We start from the raw sequence: 13605 nt of genomic DNA on the forward strand, positions 1-13605 counted from the left end.
CTTAGGTGGCCAAATTTTTTTTTTACCAATATTGGTGGAGAGAGAACACATTAAAAATTGTCATTTGCCCTTGCTAGGTAATCCTATGGGGACTGTGGACTAAATTTGGGGTATAGGACTTTTTATAGCAGTTTGATTTTTAAAATAAAAAGCCCCTTCTTCCCCCCCCCCTTTTTTTTTAGTCTCAAATGGGTGTAGACATTGTTTTAGTTAACTCCTTAGATATTTACATTTCAGAGACATAGTAAGATGTACAATTCCAAGGGACTGGAAGAAAATGCAGGTTTTCTCTACGAAGGAGTTTTGGGTGCATATTTGCTTATTATCAGAGATCTAGGGTAACTTTTAAGCTTTTTTTCTCTTTAGGTGTGGGACACTCTAAGGAATTTATTTATTTATTTATTTATTTATTTATTTATTTATTTATTTGCTGTGAGGGTCTAAAATTTGGAAAGTCCTGGAGCTGATGAAGTTTTATTACAGAGTCTCACGGAAGTAAGAGGAGTTGTAAGGTAGAGCAGAAACTGCCAGGCTGCAAATCCCCTGAATCTGTGTTCGATTTATTTCCTGGCTGCCAGCTTTTACACAAGTGACCTGTATACCTTTGGCCTGGAGGTCAGGCAAGAGTGCTTTTTGTAAATCTTGCAGGGAAGTTAAAGCAAACAGTCGAACATTTAAAGGATTTTCTGGGAAAGTTGGGGGAGTTTTAGGTGTTAAAGGAATCTGTTGAGGGGATGGGACAAGATTTTGAGGAGAGGGGTTTAAGCTAGGGGCCCAGGTATCTAGAAGACCTTCTGGAGGGCCAAGGCCAGGGAGTTGGAGATAAAGGGAACTTAGAAGTAGGTGGAGAAGGAGGAATTATAGTGGGTGTGTAATTTGACTTTTGTTCTAATTTCTGTTCTTTCATCTTTTTTAAGGAAACCCCTCAAAGCTAGCAGTTACACTCATATGTGTCCTCTTTTCAATCCCACCTTACCATAGGTACCATTAGGACTGTTGTTTATGATGGGAACTCTCTAAAAAAATTTCTTTTTAAAATATAAAAGTTGAAATAAGATTCTATTCACTGTTCTTACCCATTATTCCTTCCATTAAAGTGTGGACAGAGCTCTCATTTCCCTCTTGTGTTTTATGTCACAGCTTTTGAGAAATGAAATATATTGCTCCTTTGTAGATTGCATTTTTCTCCTCAGGCATCCATAGTCAATATTATCTAAGGGGAAATTGCTTTTTAGAGGCTTAACTGGTAATTTACAAACTTTGTAAACTTGCAATAAAAAATATAATGAGTTGGTAAATTTTGTTTCCAAAAGAAATCATTTTTATTATAAAAGTGATTTATTAACAAAGTAGAAAAATTTACAGTGCAGAAAGAAATGAAGAAATAATGGTGATGGTGTTTGAGAAATGGTGATTGAGAAAGCATACTTTAGATAGTGAATTGCCTTTGAAAGGAATTAATAGGAAAAATGTCTTTTACTTGTCATCCTTTTCACCATTTCCGGTACTCTGTATTTCATTGTGTAGATCCAAATTTCTACTGAGATTATATTCCTTTTGCCCAAAGATCTTTTTTTGTTGTTGTTGTTGTTTTTTTTTTTAACGTTTCTTACAGTTCATATTTGCTGGTAATAAATTCTCTTGGCTTTTACTCCCTAAAATAGACATTGTTTTGCCTTCATTTTTGAAAGAGATTTTATTTATATATAGTATTCTGAGTTAATAGTTTTTTTTCTTTCCATACTTTAAGGCAGCAGTCCCCAATCTTTTTGGCACCAGAGATCAGTTTTGTGGAAGATAATTTTTCCACAGGCTGGGGACAGTGGGAGGATGGTTTTGGGATGAAATTGTTCTACCTCAGATCATCAGGCATTAGTTTCTCATAAGGAGTGCATATCCTAGATCACTCCCATGCGCAGTTCACAGTAGGGTTCATGCTCCTTGGAGAATCTAATGCTGCCGTGGTTCTGACAGGAGGCAGAGCTTAGGCGGTAATGATGGTTTGCCTTGCTGCTCACCTCCTTCTGTGTGGCCTGGTTCCTAACTGGCCATGGACAGGTACCAGTCTGTGCTCTGGGGGTTGGGAACCCTTGCTCTAAGATGTCACTTTATTAACTTTTGGCCTGCATAGTTTCTGCCAAGAAATTGATTATAAATCCTATGTGATGACTTTGCTCTTCTGTTGTATCTGATTTCCTTCCCCCATAAGCTTAATTAAAAATTTGCTCTTCCTATCTTTGGTTTTCAGAAATTTGACTATGATGTATCTAAGTATGTGGGGTTTCATTTTTGTTTTTGTATTTATTCTTCATGGGGTTCTCTGAACATTGTTGATTTGTGTTTTGTTGTTTTCTGTAAGTTTTGGAAAATTCTTAGCCATAACATATTTAAATATTCTTCTCTCTTCTTTTATCCTTTTGGGACTCTAATTAAATGTGTGATAGATCCTTTGATATTGTCCCATAGCTCTCGAATGCTAGATTTGTTTTTTTTCCACTCTTTTTTCCCTTCATATTTTCTTTTGATACATCTTTTGTAGTAGATTCTGCTTTAATCTATTAATTAGAGTTATTTAAAAATCCCTATTGCATCATTCTGACATCCAAATCAAGCTTAGCTTCATTGATTGCCTTATTTCCTAACAATGGGATTTTTAAATTTTATTTGTTTATCGAACGCCATACATTGTGTGTAAAATGACAGTGGAGACTGAGGTAAGTAGTATTATGCCTACGTGCCTCTTCCATTCCATGAGGTCAGTAGTGAGGAGAGTTGAGTCAATCTAGTTGAGCGAGGTTTCATTGTTGCAAGAATCACCTTCGGTGCACGGCACCACAAACTTCAGATTCCTTCAGTGATGGTACTCTATTATCTTATGCTTTGTGTGAGCTCTGAAGTGCTGAAAATTTGTCCTCTTTGTTTCTCTTCCACTCTCAGATTTCAGCAGTCCCTGCATGCCTCTGCCACAACGGGGTATTTCTCCATGCCCCTCCTGCTCCCCTAGCATCAGACTGTTGATATTTGTTGCTCACTGAGAAGTGGAGCTTATCACTTGTTTACTATAAGTGGGGCTGTGGAGGGAAATAGGTAGGTTTTGTTCTAGGCCCATCTCAGTCTTAGGCAGGCTCTGTGCACTCAAGCCTCAGAAATGAGGGTTTCTTAGAATTCATGTCCTCCCTCTGCCCCTCACAGTTAAACTCTGCCTTTTCCTGGTAGGAATTCTTGGGTGGGAGACAGTTTCCTGCCCTTCCTCTGCAGTAACAGACTTCTAATTTGTAAGTTTGCAGAATCTCGGGCCTAGGAGAGTTTCCAGCCTTTCCACCAAGGACAGTCGGCTGTATGTGCAACCCCACCTCTGGCTTCAGAAGCAGTGGGTCTTTGCCTAGGTCCTTGGGTCAGGTCCCTTCTTCCGTTTAAGGCTTTCGATTTGAATAAGAGATGATCCCAGGAAGTGCATGGTTTTTCATACCTGTGTGCAACTTAAGGGGACTGACTCTCTTTGGTCTCTTACCTTACCCATTATCTTCCTTGTGAGGTCTACGGAAGTGACCTTGTGCATGAGGGCAAACTGCTCTTGTGTTTGAAACTCGCAGTTATTACACTCTGTCATGCTAACTCATACTCATCTTTCTGAATTTTTAAAATTTTAGCTATTTCTTCTTACTTTTATGGGGACTATTGCATCCTCCCATTCTCTGTCAAATGTAAAACTATTCACATATCCCAGTTTTCCTTGGATGGACTTGGCATATTAAAAAAATTCAGTTCTCCTGGTTACCTTACAACTTCAGCTCTCTGATGAGCTCAAGAAAAGTTATAATTTCACAGATTATCCAGATTTCTCTTGTTGTTAGGCTGGGAACTGTATTCTCTTGCAGTTGTCTGCATCGTAAGTGGAAGCAGAAGCTCTGGTGGTGGGGAAATAGATCCTATTCACTTAGTTCTTCCATCAGTGTGTGGACAGAGCGTGGGGAAATAGATCCTATTCACTGTTCTTCCATCAGTGTGTGGACAGAGCTCTCATTTCCCCCTTGTGTTTTATGTCACAGGCTTTTGGGAAATTAAATATATTGCTCCTTGGTAGATTGTATTTTTCTCATCAGGCACCCATAGTCAATATTTATCTAGGGGGATATTGCATTTTAGAGGCTTAACTGGTAATTTACAAACTTTATAAACTTGTAATAAAAAATATATGAGTTGGTGAATTTTCTTTTTAGAAGAAATCACTTTTCATTATAAAAGTAATTTATTAGCAAAGTAGAGACATTTTAAGTGCAGAAAGATAGAAATAAAGAAATAAAGTGATATCAGCAAGATGGCAAAATAGGACATCCTCAGGCCTCACCCTTCTACTGAAACACCTATTTAACAACTATCTATATATAAAATATACCTTTATGAGAGCTCTGGTTTTCAGGTAAGAGGTTGCAGAACCCTGGTGAAGCTCAAGACCTAGAAAAACTTCACTGAGAGTGCAGGCTCATGCTTTCTGGCAGCAGAACCACCAACCATGGGCCTGGGAGCAGCCTCGCTCACTTGAAGACCTAGTGACAGCTCTGCCTGTTCACTGCTCATAAGGAACTCAGACCCTACAGGAACCTGCCTTCCCATGTCCCCAGTGGGATGACCACTTCCACAGAGCAGGGGACTTGGTAACAGATCCACCCACTTTCCCAGAGACCCAGGGGCAGCCCTGCTCATCTGCCCGTGGACCCAGCAGCAACCTTGACTGCTCACGGAAACGAAATGCAGCCCTACTCTCATGCAAATCCCAACAGAATCTCTGACTGTCTGTGGCACAGCAGCCTAGTCCTTGGAAGCAGGCCTACCTGCCCACATACCCAGCAGCAGGCCAGCCCACCCACAGACTCTGGCAACAGGCCCACCCACGGACCATGGCAGCAGATCCACCCTTGGACCCCACTCAGCTTAAGTCTGCCCACAGACACTGCCTGCTGACTCTGGCAGCTGATCCACCCATAATCTCTGACCAACATGACTGATGAAGGTCTTTGGCTGCTGAAACCAGTCAGTAAGAACTGGAAGAGGTGACTACTTCTCAGATGCACAGACACCAGCCTAAGGCTACAAGGATCACAAAGAATCAGGAATACTCGATACTACCTTATTAGGAGCTGAAAAAAGTTCCAGTAACTTACCCTAAATAAATTGATATCCATAATCTGCTTGACAAAGAACTCAAAATAATTGTCTTAAATGAGCTGCAAGAGAACAGACAACTAAACAAAATTAGGAGTATAACATGTGAACAAAATCAGAAGTTCAACAAACATAGAAATAATAAAAAAGAGCCAAAGTGAAATCCTAGAACTGAAGAATACAATGACTGAACTAAGAAAATTAATACAGAACTTCAGTAGCATACTTGGTCAAGCAGAAGAAAGAATCATTGTACTTAAAGACAAGTCACTTGAAATTATCCAATTGGAGGAACAGAAAAAATAGAAAAGTTAAAAAGTGAAGAAAGCCTAAGGACTTATGGGACACCATAGAGTGAACCAATATATGCATTCTGGGAGACTCAGAAGGAGAAGAAAGAGAGAAAGAGGAAGAAAGCTTATTAAGGGAACACTTGCTAAAAACTTTACAAATATAGGAAGAGAAATGAACATCCAAATTCATGATTTCTCAATGTACCCAAATACATTGAACCCAAAGAGGTTAACACTGAGTCACCTTAAAATTGAATTCTCAAAAGTCAAGTAGAGAATTTTGAAAGCAACAAGAAAAAAGTGACTTATCACAAACAAGGGAACCATTATAAGGCTACTAGTGGACTTCTCAGCAGAAACCTTGCAGGTGAGGAGAGGGTGGGATGATATATTCAAAGTACTGAAATTTAAAAAACCTGCCAACCTAGAGTACTATATCTAGGTCAAAGAATAAATCAAAAAAAGAAATTAGAAAATATCTCAAGATAAATGAAAATGAAAGCACCACATATTAAAACTTACGAGATGCAGCAAAAGCAATACTAAAAGGAAGTTTATGGTGATAAATGGCTACATTAAGAAAGACCTCAAATAATTAATTTTACATCTCAAGTAACTACAAAAAAAAGAAAAAACTAATCCCAAAATTAGCAGGAGGGAAGAAGTAATATAAATTAGGGAATAAATAAATATAAGACAGAATATGAAAACAGAAAAGCAAAAAATTGATGAAGCTGTTTGTTGACAAACTCTTAGACTAACTAATGAAAAGGAAAGAAGTTGCAAATAAATAAAATCAGAAATGAAAGATGAGACTTTACACCTGATGTTACAGAAATAAAAAGGATTATGAGGAATTATTATGAACAATTATACAGCAACAAATTGGGCAATCTGGAATAAATGGATAAATGCTTAGAAACATATAATCCAACAAGGTTGAATCAAGGAGAAATAGAAAGCCTGTACGGACCAATGACAAATAAGTAGATTCAAGCAATAATTGAAAACAAACAAACAAACAAATGAAACAAAACAGAACTCCCAGCAAAGAAATGCCCAGAAACAGATAGTTTCATGGATGAATCCTTCCAAACATTCGAAGAAAAGTTAATACCAATACTTCTTAAAGTCTTCCAAAAAACAGGAAAAGAGAAGAAACTTACAAATTCTTCCTGAGGCCAGCACCACCCTGATACCAAATCCAGATAGAGACACTACAAGAAAAGAACTATAGGTCCACACCCCTGATGAATGTAGATGCAAAAATATTCAACAAAATACTAGTAAATCAAACTCAACAGCACTTTAAAAGGATCATACACCATGACCCAGAAGGGTTTTTTCCTTGGGATACAGGGATGGTTCAACATATACAAATCAATGAAGATAAAAATCACATGAACATCTCAATAGATAGAGAAAAAAAGTGACAAAAATCAATACTGTTTCACGATTTAAAATTCTCAACAAATTAAAAATAGAAAGAACTTAAATCTCAACTAGTTAGGAATAGAAGGAACGTAACTGTCAATGAATTAGGAATAGAAGGAACTAACATCAACAAAATAAAAGCCATTCATGAAAATCTCACAGCTAACATCATATTCAATAGTAAAAAAAAGTTTTTTTCTTTACCTCTCACATTCAACATAGTATTTCTAGCAAGAGCAATTAGGCAAGAAAAAGAAATAAAAGCCATCAAATTGGAAGGGAAGAAGTAAAATTGCCTTAGTTTCCAGATGACATGATCTCATATGCAGAAAACCCTAAAGACTCTACCAAAAAAAGTTTTAGAAATAATACATTCAGTAAAGTTGCAGGATACTAAATCAATATACAAAAACATTTGCATTTCTGTACACTAACAACCTATCTAAAAAGAAAATTAAGAAAACAGTCCCATTCACAATAGCATCAAAAAGAATAAAATAGGAATAAGTTTAACCAAGAGGGTGAAAGATTTGCACATTGAAAACTATAAAACATTGATAAAAGGAAATAAAGATGACATAAATAAAAGGAAGGTGTGAAAGGAAAATAAAAACTTGGGACCCCAACTCACTCTGCCAAAATGAAAAAATTAAGCCAAAAGCTGAATGATGTAAGAAACTGCCCTCCCTTTTGTTCCTAAGCAGACAGATATGGATAAAAGGCTAAGTATCTCCACAGGCAGCTGCTCTATGTTCACCTTATATTAAGTGCCAGTTTGTGGAGCACAAGGTGAATACTTAATTGACTATTTTCGTACCTGCTCATTTTCTCCTGCAGCATGTGGGTGACCCTACCATATACTCCCTCTTTCCCCTCCAGCCCACTAGCCCAATATTTCCCTTTTAAATGTTGAAGCCCTTAAATTCATCTTTGAAGAAAGGCACTGATAAATACTGAAACCCTTAAATTCACCTTTGGAGAAAGGCACAGACCACAGACTGTTTCTGTGACTGCATGTTTTTTTTTTCCAGGCATGTCCTTAACCTTAGCAAAATAAACTTCTAAATTGATTGAGACCTGTCTCAGAATAAGTTTTGGTTTACAAAGTATACCTTGTGTTCACAGATCTGAAGAATCAATATTGTTAAACTGTTCATACTACTTACTCTTCAATAAATGATATTGGGAAAACTGGATATCCACATGCATAAGAATGAAGTTGGACCCTTATTTTATACCATACAAAAACCCAACTTAAAATGGATTAAATACTTAAATGTAAAACCTGAAACAACAGAACTCTTAACAGAAAACAGAGAAAAAAGCTTCTACACATTGAACTTAGCAATTATTTCTTAGATATGGCACAGAAAGCACAAACAACAAAAGCAAAAATAGACACATGGGAATATATCAAACTAAAATGCTTCTTCACAGCAAAGGAAACAATCAACAGAGTGAAAGTCAATATGCAGAATGGGAGAAAATATTTGCAAACCATATATCTGGTAAGGGATTAATATCCAAAATATATAAGAAACTTCTACAATTCAATAGCAAAACAGAGAAACACATAAAAAACCAAATAGCCTGATAAAAAATATAGTAAAGGACCTAAGTAGACGTTTCACCAAAGAAGACATACAAATGACCAACAGGTATAGGAGAAAGTGTTTAATGTCACGATTCATCAGGGAAATGCAAATCAAAACCACAGTGAGATATCACTGCACACTTATTAGAATGCTATTGTCCAACAACAAAAGATAAAATGTGTTGGTGCAGATGTGGAAAAAAGGGAACCCTTGTTCACTGTTGGTGGCAGTGCAGCCACGGTGGAAAATAGTATGAAGGTTCCTCAAAAAATTAAAAATATAATTACCATTTGAATCAACAATCCCCCTTTTGGATGTATATATTAAGGAATCAGAGTCAACATCCTGAGGAGATATCTGCACTCCTATATTCATAGCAGCATTATTCGCAATTGCCAAAAGGTATAAGCAATCCAAGTGTCCACTGACAGATGCATGGATAAAGAAGATGTGGACACCCAGTGGATATTATTCAGCCTTAAAAATAAGGAAATCCTGCTGTTTGCTGCAACATGGATGGACCTGGAGGACGTTATGCTAAGTGAAATAAGCCAGGCACAGAAGGACAAATACTGCATGATCCCACCTGTACGACGAATCTAAAACTGTCAAACTCATGGATTCAAAGAGTAGAATAGTGGTTAACAGGGGCTGCAGAGAGGGGAGAAGGAGGAGATGTTGGTCAAAAGGTACAAAATTTCAGTTATGCAATGCATATATGCTCAGAGATCTACTGTATAATATAGAGCCTATAGTTAACAATACTGTATTGTATACTTAAAATCTGCTAAGAGGATAGATCTCACATTAATTGCTCTTAACACAAGATAAAATATTTTTTTAATTAAACAAAACAAGGGTGAGAACAAAAGGAAACTTGGAGGTACTGGACAACTTTATGGAGTGATTGGTGATGTTCTCATGGGTGGATACTTATCTGCAAACTCATCAAGTTGTATATGTTCAACACATACAGCTCTTTGTATGCCAACATACCTCAGTAAAGTGGCTTAAAAATAAAGAAATAAAAACCACCCTTAAGCCCATCATCCAAAGAAACCATTACTAATATTTTATTGGATTTCTTCTAGTTGTTTTTCAATAAGTGTGTCTATGTTGGTTTGCATACGCAAGTATACATGCCCAAATATATGATCTGTGTGTTTTGTTTAAATAAGCTAGTTTCAAAAAGGTGTGTTTTCTTATGGGTGGAGTGCTATGGCACTTATGAAATGATGATGCGTTATTCATGTTTGGTAAAGGTGCCAAAATGTATGGCATATTTTTAGTTTGCTGTTGGGGCTGGATTCTTTCTCGCGGCTGTCTGTTTCACATGAACAGCCAAGACAGGTGTGTGTATGTGATTCCAATGGAATGCACTTCATTCCAGAAAAGCTCAGTCGTTGATTCCTTGTGCTGAGGCCTCCCCTTCCCTGTGCAACCTCCATCCCTTTGTTTTCATTACAAGAGGAATGAATATCTATGTTGCCCCATCCTGACACATAGAACAAACAGAAATAAGGAAAGTATATGATGTTCTTAATATGTGTTTCATTTTCTTTTCTTTCTTTCTTTTCCAGAAAGTATTTTGGAGAAAAAATCGGACTGTATTTTGCCTGGCTGGGGTTATATACATCATTCCTCATTCCATCTTCTGTAATTGGAGTGATTGTGTTTCTTTATGGATGTGCAACAATTGAAGAAGATATTCCCAGGTAAATCAGTTTTAAAGAAAAAGGCTCAGTTGCCATATGTTAATAATTTGGAGTTTCATCCCAGTACAAGTACATTTCACATGCCTCTTTCCAAAGCCCTCGCCCTCTATCATTCTCCTTTGCTGTGACACATGTAGCTTTCCTCCAGAGACAGATCTAGGAGCTACAGATTCTGGGAATGGCTTCAGAGCCATGCTAGGCGAGGCCCACTTCCTCTTCTAGTCAAGGTCTTCTCTAGGGCAGGGGTATGTGTCTGGTGTGGGCAGAGGGATAATTCCTGGTAAGAAGAATTATGTCAGAGAAATACTTTTTTCCTCTCTCTCCACTTCATCACTTTTTTTCCCCTCTGGTTTCCCATAAGACCCAAGGCAAGGTGTGGGGAGTGACACTGGGTAGAATGTGGTCAGACACTGCTAGAATAAAGCAAGCTGAGAAAGCAGGCAGCTCTAATGCTGAGGAAGGCACAGTCTCTGTTTCAGGAAGTCAGAAACTGCGGGGAGGAATAGCCCAAGGTGGGACTCTTGAAGCGCCAAGAGATAGAATCAAAGCTAGTTTTTATGAGGAAGAGAGAACCCACAAAGGAAATATGGGATGGGTATCGTGGCTCACACCTGTAGTCTCACTGCTTTGGGAGACCAAGGAGGAAGTACTGTTGGAGCCCAGGAATTTGAGACCAGCCTGGGCAACACAGTGAGTTGAGACTCTACCTCTAAAAAAAAATTATCTGGGCTTGATTTGGTGGCATGCACCTGTAGTCCCAGCTAATTGGGAGGCTGAGGCAGGAGAGCTGCTTGAATCCAGGAGCTTGAGCTCGCAGTGAGCTGTGACTGATTGCGCCACTGCACTCTAGCCTGGGCAAAAGAGCAAGATCCCTCCAAAAAAAAAAAAAAAGAAAAGGAAAGAAGCACTTAGATTGACAATGTTATATATTAGCTGTGTGACTGGACAGTTTCCTCCCTGAAGCTTAGTATTCTTGGCTGTAAAATGGTAGTCACAACACCTAAATCATGGTGCTGTGAGGATTAAAGGAGACTGTGTCTGGCACATAGCAGAAGATTAATAAATAATTGTTGAATACATCAAAATGTGTGGAAGTAGAGTACAAGGGACAAAAGATACACTTAGCTAATATTTAGAATTTAAACCTCTTGCCATCTTCAGAATTGTCTTTGCAAACTGAAGCATGGTTAATATGTTTTAGTTTTCTTTGGGATGTAAGTGAGAGAAATGCAGCTTGAACTAGATTAAGCGAAAAAGAAAATTTATTATAAGCATTCAAGGAACACTGGAATAGGTACTCCATTTATCTCCTGCCTCTGACTCTTTCTAGCATTTGTTGGTTTCACCACGTATTTTCTCCATTTGGATTAAACATTGCTGCTAGTAGCTCATGGGTGTTACACCTTAGAACTTTATACTCGTTTCATCTCAAGTGAAAAAGTACTATGACTCCGTTTGACTTAGGTGGAGGCCCTGGACCAATTCACTGTGGCTCGGGGGCAGGATAGCTTTGTACCAACTTGATGTTCCCTCCATAGCCAGGTGGATGAGGACACTGGGCGGATCGTTAGAGTTGGGGGTGGTAATGGGGAAAGTAATGGCCATTCTGAAGAAAAAGTAAAAAATGTGCATTTTAGGAAGGGTATGTGTGCATCAGTGGGCAGAAACCTGCTTTATGGCTCACCTGCTTCCTGCCTGTTGGTGCATACCCTATAGAAATGGTCTTGCAAATTAGATCACCTGGAGATGATGTTGTCAATATCTAGAATAAAACTAAATCTATGTTAATCTATGCAAATGGTCTTGCAAATCAGATCAACTGAAGATTATATTGTCAATATCTAGAGACAAGAGTTTGGATTTTTTTGATATAAAATTCTAGTATCAATTGTCAAGTTTTTTTTTTTGTTTTTTTTTTGTTTTGCAGGGGTAAGCAAAAAAGGAAGGGGGAGAGGGAGGGAGGCAGAGGGCAAGTGTTCTTGATTGGGAGTTCTGGGACCTTTATCACAGGAGACCTTTATCAATGGGTTATTAGGGCTCTGCTTTCCCCAGCGCATCTAGAGGGAAGAGCTAATACTTATGAAATACCTACCTTGTGCTGGGCATAATGCTAGGTGATTGTTATAAACTAGTTTCTTTGATCCTGTAAGAGATCAATGTTATATATGCCATAAATAGGCATTATAATTTCCACTGAACAGTGATTGAGAAACTGATGCTACATGAGGTCACATAAATTGTCCAATATCAACAACTGATAGTTGTCAGGGCTGGGAGTTGAACTCTGTTGCCTCCTGTTCCAAAGTCTTTGCTTTTTCTAATAAGCAGAGAAGTTTTCCAGGGAGCTCATATCCTCCTCCACAACTCAGTAGCTTCACGTGGGCTTGCCTGGGTGTGTTCTAAGAAAACATGGCTTTTGGGTTTCTCTTGCCAGTTGTGATCCCTAGACATCTGGCCTCAGGTTGGCCAAGGGTGGAAAACCCCATACCGTGCCTAGGGAACCGGTTCCAGTTCAGTGGGTGGGGCACCAGTGGGCTGGTTTATATCAGGATTTAGAACTTGTGCCCTGGGTAATACACGTGGCAGCAGCAACTACAGCTGGAAAGGACATGGTCTGCACATGCTGCAATGATAGACATCTACACACAGACGCACACACCCCACATTCACACACACTCATGCACGTGCACATAGATGTCTACACACGACACACACACCCACATTCACACACACTCATGCATGTGCAGATCCATGTCTGCACACAGATGCACACACCCACATTCACACACACTCATGAATGTGCTGATAGATGTCTACACACAGATACACACACCCACATTCACACACACTCATGCACGTGCACATAAATGTCTACACACATACACACACCCACATTCACACACACTCATGTACATGCAGATAGATGTCTACACACAGACACACACACCCACATTCACACACACTCATGCATGTGCAGATGGATGTCAGCACACAGATGACACACCCACATTCACACACTCATGAATGTGCTGATAGATGTCTACACACAGATACACACACCCACATTCACACACACTCATGCACGTGCACATAGATGTCTACACACAGACACATACCCACGTTCACACTCATGCATGTGCTGATAGATGTCTGCACACAGAAACACACCCCACACATTCACATACACTCATGCACGTGCACATATGTCTACACACAGACACACACACACACTCACACATACTCATGCACGTGCAGGGATATTCAAGTGTAAAGTGCAGTCGTTACTGTGGATGTGTCACATTGCCTGTCAGAATGGACTGTGTTTTACAACTGTGGATATGACAACCACCACTGGTGGGTTGTGGAATCAATTTAATGGGCCTTTAAGTGGACTAAAATAAGATG

The 13605-nt window shown here is 38.8% G+C and overlaps 1 protein-coding gene across 1 annotated transcript in view; it reads left to right on the top strand.

Annotated features, from left to right (window-relative positions):
* ANO2 (anoctamin 2) overlaps window positions 1–13605 on the top strand; it is a 364008-nt gene that overhangs the window by 168893 nt on the left and 181510 nt on the right. The window contains exon 10 of the mRNA XM_025401723.1: window positions 10066–10200. Coding sequence (XP_025257508.1) covers window positions 10066–10200 — 135 coding nt within the window. The remainder of the gene's footprint in view (window positions 1–10065; window positions 10201–13605) is intronic.

This window comes from Theropithecus gelada, chromosome 11 (genome assembly GCF_003255815.1).
Source record: "Theropithecus gelada isolate Dixy chromosome 11, Tgel_1.0, whole genome shotgun sequence".
Lineage (NCBI taxonomy): Eukaryota > Metazoa > Chordata > Mammalia > Primates > Cercopithecidae > Theropithecus > Theropithecus gelada.